The following is a 7,983-nucleotide window of genomic DNA, read 5'->3' as shown; positions in this document are numbered from 1 at the left end:
ATATATATATATATATATCTCGGTCAGCTAGTGACTAGGGAGTGTAAATAAAAACCAAAACCAAAAACAGCAGTAGTGACCGGAACCAGTTTTGTTACATGCAGCCGTTCAGGAGGAGCGCCAGCGAGCCAAGGAGAGAAGCGAGAACGAGGTGGAGTCCACCAGCTGCGCCAACGAGGACATGCCCGTGGAGAAGATTCTGGAGGCCGAGCAGGCGGTGGAACCCAAAAACGAGACCTACATCGAGACCAACCTTGGTGTGCCATCCAATTCGGTGAGTTGCCGTTTTCACGCATTCTTTTTTCAAACAATCGCATGCCGTGTCATTCTGCAACAAGTCATCACGTTGTGTTGGAACCAGTGGACATGCAGCACACACCCTACTTGTTCTCTCTTGTAGAGGTGGGAAATTGAACAGTTTTCCTCTCATATGTGTTATTGACTTAATGGGGGCAGATTCTGTGTTTGTTGCAGTTCGTATGAAAAAAAGTTAATGCATTATTAAGTACTAATACTTAATGATACAAGACTTCAAACTGTAACTGTGTCCAACTCTACCGTCAGTAAACTCACAGAGGAGAAAGCAAAATATTTTTTCAGATTTATGGCTCATGGCTTATACTTTATTTTCTGCTTTCCAAAATCTTCTTGGAGCTGTGCCTCCATTGTCCACATTTAGTTGTATCTTTCCAGCTGCATGTAGCTCATACAGTATACCTAATTTTTGCATTGAATTGCGGAGTCGAGGCACAGCACACTTTAAAATGTGTCTGCATCATGGACTGTATGTAAGAGGTGGATGTAGTCAGCCGTGACGTCACCCATTATTTTGTGGACTACGATTTGGAAGCCTCGAGTTTGACATCTTGTCCGTCGCCATCTTGCTTTGTTGTTGTTTTTTTTGCAACCAAAAGTAAGCGACCACAATGTCACAATTAACTTTCATGAACTGAAAACACTGTGAAAGGGTTAAAAAAAAAAAAATGGCCATTAGATAGAATGCACGTTTGAGACACTTCAGCATTGGCTTCACTCTTCAGAACCGAAAGGTTGCCGCCTGGTCTGCGTGCTGACAGCATAGCACATATTTACTTTTGTTATTTTGAAGTGCAAACATAGTGCTCCTCGTGTGATTAGAGTTGCCATGCTGATTGGAAATGGGGACGTGCCCTTTGAAAAGCATTTTCTCTGTGTCGTGGAGTTCCAGGCTGTCAGTCGGTAAAGATGCTGCCTGCCGGTAAAGATGGGTGTGATTACCGTTCGTCCTCCCTCTTTTAGTCCCTTTGGAGGTGACTGCTTGTAGTCTGGAGCGCTGCTTTACCTGTTCACCTCACATTATCTCCTTCACTCAGCTGTGAGTTCCCCCCCCCCCTCAGTACCGGCTGGGCACTGTGGGCTGTCTTTTAAACAGAGACTAACAGTGATGAATAATGCAACAGGCAGACTGTTCCTGAAAGCATCCCACAAAGCCTCAGCTTCCTCAGGAATTCTGCTGCAACATGAGAAACAGAGGAGCTGCACAGCGGCCTACTAAAGGAGGCAGGGAGGGAGGGGAACAGAGACTTGAGGAGGGAGGAGGAGAGAGAGAGAGGGAGGGCTTCTTCTGGGATTCATCCGCTTCAGGGGATGGAAATGTCCTATGAAGTGAAGGTAGAAATGTGAGGGCTGTTATGTGAGTAAATGGGAGCTATTTTTGGGGAGGGGGAGGGGGGCAGATAGAAATGTAGGAGATGAGCCTTGACATTAGGGAAGGGGAGAAGGAGCGGGGAGTCACGGGGGATCGGCTGGCAGCTCAGACACTCTAATGCACTGAGTGTGTTTTTTGGGCTCAGCCACGGCGGGGTCCCCTCGGTGCCCGCTGCCTGCCTGACACCAGGAAGAGGAGCTTTTCTAAGGAACTACCGAAGAGATGAAAACGGCACTAATATACGGATGTACAGGGCTGAGAATCTTATATTAATACGTGGAAGCAAACCGGAATCACATCACGATATCAACCTGTGAAAAATGGCCAAATTCTTGACTCTGTGCAGGTTATAATTACAGTAGAAACCTAATTTGTAACATTATTTGTGTGTTTTACACATAATATGAATCATTTGGTCCAATGTAATGCAATGAACATAGTTGTCATATGATATATTATATTGCAGTATTGATGTCGGTCATATAAACGCCTTCCTAACGTAATTACGTATTAACACATCATTTGCCAAAGTTGCTGAATATCTCTTTGACACCACTGCTAGGTGGAAAGAAGTTGCCGGCGTTGCCACGCGTCATATAGCCCATACGTCACATGGCTGTCTAGTACAAGGACAGGGGGATTGGGCATTCCAAATGAAAAAAATGAAAAACTGTAAAGAAAGAATAGATTATTTGAAAACTCGGGCAAGTAAAACGCTGCGAGATACGACTATGAGTTTGCAAGAAAATACCACTTTGAGCTGAACCACACTGGAGTCCAGGATGTTGGCAGAGTGTCAGCGGTCAGGCTGTCCTGACCACAAGGACTCCCCTTCTCTCCGAGTCCCACCCCCCCTGTGATCTTCACAGTGGTAGAAGATGTCGCGCTGTGAGATATCCCCATGTGGACTTTTGTACTTAAAACGCAGAGGCCCATGTTATTCCCTCCCAGGCCATGGCGGTGCGCCTCCTTTGCGGCAGCCCCCCCCCATAACACCATTAAATGCCGCTCTGACTTGAACAGTAAGTACAGTAATGCGATGCCGGAAGGATTGTTGCAGGAAAGTGTAAGCTCCTCTCCCCCCTGTCATCTCACTCGGGACAGGAGCAAAGGAAACCAGGTCAGCGCAAACACGGCTAAGATAGCCATTCAACATTCATGAGGCCCGCCGTGTTTAACGAGAACTCTGGGACTTGTGGTCTTAGGAGGGGTTGGCCGGACGCCGAAGCCTCGTTTTCTTTCTTTTTTTAACTTTGTTTTTCAGCTGGGGCCGCTCTTTAGAATGAATTAGCCGAAATCTGTTCATGTGAGGGGGGTTTCGAGAGAGAGAGAGGTGAAACGCAGCTCTCTAAAATCTGTCGCGCCGTCAACACAACGTCCACGTCTCCCACGGAGATCAGACGCTGAAATATTCATAAGATGCCTGTTTTCTTTGTCCCCCCTCCTGAAGAAACAAAACCAAAAAAATAAACGACTTTCATTTTACAAAAACAGTGTCGGCTTTGTGTCTGGTTTTTTTTTCATATGTGCGACTGCTCTGCAGTCAGTGTGAGTTCCACAGCGTGGAGGAGAGGGAGGGATGGTCTTTGGCCTGCGCGAGCGGAGGGACGTCTTCTCCTTCATCTTGAACTAATCTCCTCCGGAGAGCTGCCGTTGATGCGAGAGATCCTCCCAGCTTTTTACCATCGATCTGTGGGATTTGGGCAGAAGGAAGTTTACGGGAGAAGTTGCCGAGTTTGTCGAGTTCACACGGGGATACTTAGAATTTAAGGATGTTTACTTGATTTAAAAAAATTATGCACAAACGCGTGTGCACAGAGTCTTTGTTTACACACATGCACATCATGGGTTTGCGCTCCTGGGATGATGGGAGATTACTCGTCAGAGATTGACAGTATTCAGTTTTTTTGTTTTTTCTACCTCTACCCTGATGAATTTACATTTTAGTCAGTTAGTCCCACTCTACGTGTGTTGTGTTAGTATTCAGCCACTGCTCATAAACTCCCTGTTGGTCTCCCAACCTGATGTGTTGTGACGGTTAAGGACAAGCCGTCCTTGTTCTCTGGCGTTTCAATAGAACACAGAAGTGATGACGTCAACAGGAGCGCTCCTCATGTGCAGCAGCGTAGCTAACATTACGGACACAGAGATCCTAAACTTGTTATTTAGTCCTGGGAATGCTGAGCCTTCTGTCTTACAGTTTGCACATTCAGGATGACGCCAGTATTTTGTAGACTCTCTCTTTAAATTTGACACTTTATTTAGGACAAACAAAAACTCAAATAAACACGAGCTAACTCCGCTTTTAGACTGAAGTGTATGTTCTGCAATCCTGTCTCCAGCTTTTGTTCGCTGGTAAATGTGCGTTTACTTGAATGGGAGCTTTTCGTCAAACGTAGATGTGTGTGTAAAGAGGTCAATTGTTCTGCAATTGAGTTTGCTTTCACAGCAGAAGTAAATGCGCCACAGTCACCCTTGATATAACGCTTACTCGGCACCTAAAGAGAAGAGAGGCTTTTTTCTCTTTTTTTAAAGCATACGCACCATGTCTTACATAACATACATTAATATAATCGTCTTCGGCCTTTCTTCTAGCTTTTATGCCCATCTCTCGTCCAGGCTTAATAGATCTAATGCAGAGAAATCAATGAGGGATTGAAGCTTTCTCCTTGGCTCACCTTTTTATTTCACAGAGGAAATAGTCAGCGGTCCTATTTTAGGCAGAATGTACTGTGACATCCATTAGCCGGACCGGTCCACTACCGAGAATTGCTTGTTTTGATCATTTATCAGAATTCTTTTTTTTTTTTTTTTTATAACCTTAAAAGACAGCAACGGATCTTTTGAAAACGTATTAATAACTGCACCATACCAGGTTATTACATTAGCTACTGATGGATAATGATAGTGGACATCTGTTTCATGTGTATGTTTTACTGTGAGTAAATATGAACACTCATTACACACTATTATTGTCTGAGTTCTCCTAAAGGCCTGATAATAAAGTCCCACTGGAGCTCCTTAGTGCTTGTTATGTTGTGAAGTGTCAGTGGAGTGTCAGGAGGGGCCTCTTGAGCTCCCATCACCCGCCTGAAAACGCTGATTTGTGCGTCAACTAAAAAGGTCCCTGAAGAAAGATCCTGCTTGGTGAAAGTTTTTTCTCTCACCAGCAGCTCTCTGCAGGTATTTCCTCCACAAGCTGTGAAAGAATCACTGTTTGTTTAGTGTTCCCACTTGCTCCTCTTAGGAGGTTATCATTCATAGCATGGTACTGATGTAAGTGTGTGTGTGTGTGTGTGTGTGTGTGTGTGTGTGTGTGTGTGTGTGTGTGTGTTGATAGGTGGCTATTGCCGACACCAGGCTCGCAGCCATATAGAGACAAGAAAACAAACATGTCACACCTTTTCATTTCTGACACTGAGATTTGTGTCTGTTCGTCTGTTTCCCTGCAGCCCAACGACCCGGTGACAAATATCTGTCAGGCGGCTGACAAACAGCTCTTCACCCTGGTGGAGTGGGCCAAGAGGATCCCCCACTTCTCTGAGCTGCCGCTGGACGACCAGGTCATCCTTCTACGAGCAGGTCCGTCAAAAGAAAAGAAAAGGAAAAGGGCTGAAACCGGGTCGTACAAAAGCCAGCCGCTTTATTCCACAATGACCCCTTCAGTCAAGTGTGCAAACTCTGGCAAACGCTCCATGACTACTTGAATCTATTCATTTATTATGTGAACGTAAAGGAAATATCCATCAAGCACAGTGGTGAAAAAAGAATACATGAGTATATATTACTGTTTTCTGAACTGTAACATTTCATCACCTTGTCTTTAAACAAAGATAAAACAACAGTTTAAACTCGGGGCTGCGTATTGGAAAGAATCTTGCTGATATGATACATATCACGATACAGGATTTATGATGCAATATATTGCAATACTGAAAGCTGTCACAATATAAAGAACATGTGCATACAATCTGATTAGCAAGAAGTTGATTTTTTTTCATGCAATCGGAGCAGCGCATCTATTTAACATGCTCGTGTTTTTTTGTGAACGGTGAACCGAATGTATCTGTTTGCAACTAAGTAACTTGAGCGTCGCTAACCGTCTCGAGAGTTAACGGCGCACTGTGTGGCCGACCGCCAGCCCGCCGCCATGTCGGTGCGATCAAAGGAGCGCAGATGTCAGCCACCGTCTATTCAAAAGTCAACTCAACAAGCAAACGTGATTGTGCTCATTTCAGCATATACAATGATGGAGACACTTCTGGAGAGAGAGAGAGAGAGAGAGAGAGAGAGAGAGAGAGAGAGAGAGAGATCATTCCGGAGCGCTTGGCTCTCAGGTTTTCTATAAATAACCGTTTTAGTTCTGCTGTATCACAGATAGAAGCATCGTGGGCTCCTCTCTCATACCCAACTCGACTCCGGGGAGGAGAGGCGAGTGTTGCCAGGCAGAACAGTTAAAGGAGCCCCGTCGCTCAAAAGGCGGCGTCCTTGTGTCTTCGCCGCACCCCCCCCCCCCTGTGTGTCAAGGCCCTGCTTTGGCACGTCAAGCCCGGCATCTTTATCGCGGTGGCAGGCGCAGTTCATCCCTTTTACACGCTTGTCTCCCCAGAAAGCATGATTCAAACGTCTTCGTAATAACCTGATGCCTGAGAAAGCTCTTACCGCGCAGCTTAATTGATTCATTGGAATCCCCCTCCCCCTTTGTTGTCAGTTTCATTTTGCCTGAATTCTGTGTGAACTTTTGTACCGGGATTTGCCCGTTCAGTTGTTTTTCTCTTCTTTTTCTTTTGCTCATACTTTTTCCCCCTCCATCCTTCTCCCCATCTCTGCCGCAGGTTGGAACGAACTCCTTATTGCATCATTTTCGCACCGCTCGATATCGATTAAGGACGGGATCCTGCTGGCGACCGGGCTGCACGTCCACCGCAACAGTGCGCACAGTGCCGGAGTGGGAGCCATCTTTGACAGGTTGTTATTTCAATCATATCAAAACAAATATTTTTAACAAGTGGTTATAAATTGTAACTAATGGCTTTATTAATGGTTAATAACTGATTTATAAATGTTTTACAGGTCAGTAATAATCCCTTAATAAGGACAATTATGTTACCAGATTTGGAAAGATATATTTGGGTTATAACATAGGTTATTAATGGCTTATTACTGATCTATTAACCATTCATAAACCATATGTTAACTATTAAGATATACACCCCTTGGTAAGACTCATCAGAAAGCGATAAGATCATAGGCATGTTTCATAAATTGTAACTAAAGGTTTTGCAAATGCAAATAGATTACTTATAAAAGCTTTAGCAATCAGTAAGTAAGCCTTATTAAAAAGTGGCAACATTGTAGCCATACTTAAGTCACGGGTAATGTTTTGTTCATGTTAATAAATCATGCATTAATGATTTAATCAGTAATACTCCATTATTAATGCCATAATGCTTGCCAGGTTGTGAAACACTTCTGTATGTACTCCCGCAGCATAATTGGCTTTGTCTTTCTAAGTAACCCCAACCATTATTAATACCTTGTTACTGATCTATAAAGTCTTAATAAATCATGTATTAACTACTGATGAAGCATTAGATACAACTTTTATTAGAAGGTGGTTTACAGCACAAGACATCTGAAATATCAACACCTAGACTGGAAGTCACGAAGGAACTATTGATCGATTCCAGTATATTAAATATGTACACCTGTACGCATCAGGGATCTCACAGAAACACCAAACTGCTCAGAAAATCCATGCACAAGCTTCTCACTGTGAAGTCGGGTGTGCGCACAAACTTCAACCCCGGTGACTGTTATCGACATTCCAGCTGTCTGACACGCTGACATCTCACACAAGGGTCTGCTGAGCAGCATCGCACCTTCAGCTGAACCCAGAATGCGTAATTTGGAAAGTTATAAAAGATACAAGCAAAGTATGATATTTTTTTTATAATTTGATGATTTATTTAGAAAATGAAAATTGCAGTTTTAGTGTAAATGGTGCTGCCATCAGACCCATGTTAACAGCAGTCTGTCTCCTCCTCCCCTCTTGTGTCTCGGCCCCTCTGATCTCCGAGCCTCTGTGCCCAATCATCGGCGCTCACAGCCACAGGACATGTTCCATCTCCGGCATTAACCGTGGCGAGCATTAAGATGCAGGGCACTGATAGTGTTTCTGTTTCTCTCTCTCTCTCTCTCTCTCTCTCTCTCTCTCTCTCTCTCTCTCTCTCTCTCTCTCTCTCTCTCTCTCTCTCTCTCTCTCTCTCTCTCTCTCTCTCTCTCTCTCTCTCTCT

The 7,983-nt window shown here is 44.3% G+C and overlaps 1 protein-coding gene across 4 annotated transcripts in view; it reads left to right on the top strand.

Annotated features, from left to right (window-relative positions):
• The window catches only part of rxraa (retinoid X receptor, alpha a), an 88,036-nt gene that overhangs the window by 74,806 nt on the left and 5,247 nt on the right, over positions 1-7,983 (top strand). For 2 of the 4 annotated variants that reach the window (XM_031855962.1, XM_031855961.1), the window contains exons 6-8: positions 105-274; positions 5,140-5,269; positions 6,523-6,655. In XM_031855962.1, coding sequence (XP_031711822.1) covers positions 105-274; positions 5,140-5,269; positions 6,523-6,655 — 433 coding nt within the window. Of the gene's footprint in view, positions 1-89; positions 275-5,139; positions 5,270-6,522; positions 6,656-7,983 lie in introns of all 4 variants that reach the window. The other 2 variants (XM_031855960.1, XM_031855959.1) reach the window with 1 other exon arrangement.

The sequence above is a fragment of the Anarrhichthys ocellatus genome, unplaced genomic scaffold, assembly GCF_004355925.1.
Source record: "Anarrhichthys ocellatus isolate YVR2014 unplaced genomic scaffold, GSC_Weel_1.0 scaffold16, whole genome shotgun sequence".
Taxonomy (NCBI): Eukaryota; Metazoa; Chordata; class Actinopteri; order Perciformes; family Anarhichadidae; genus Anarrhichthys; species Anarrhichthys ocellatus.
Note: the sequence above shows the minus strand (reverse complement) of the source record. Positions and strands in the feature narration are given on the sequence as shown.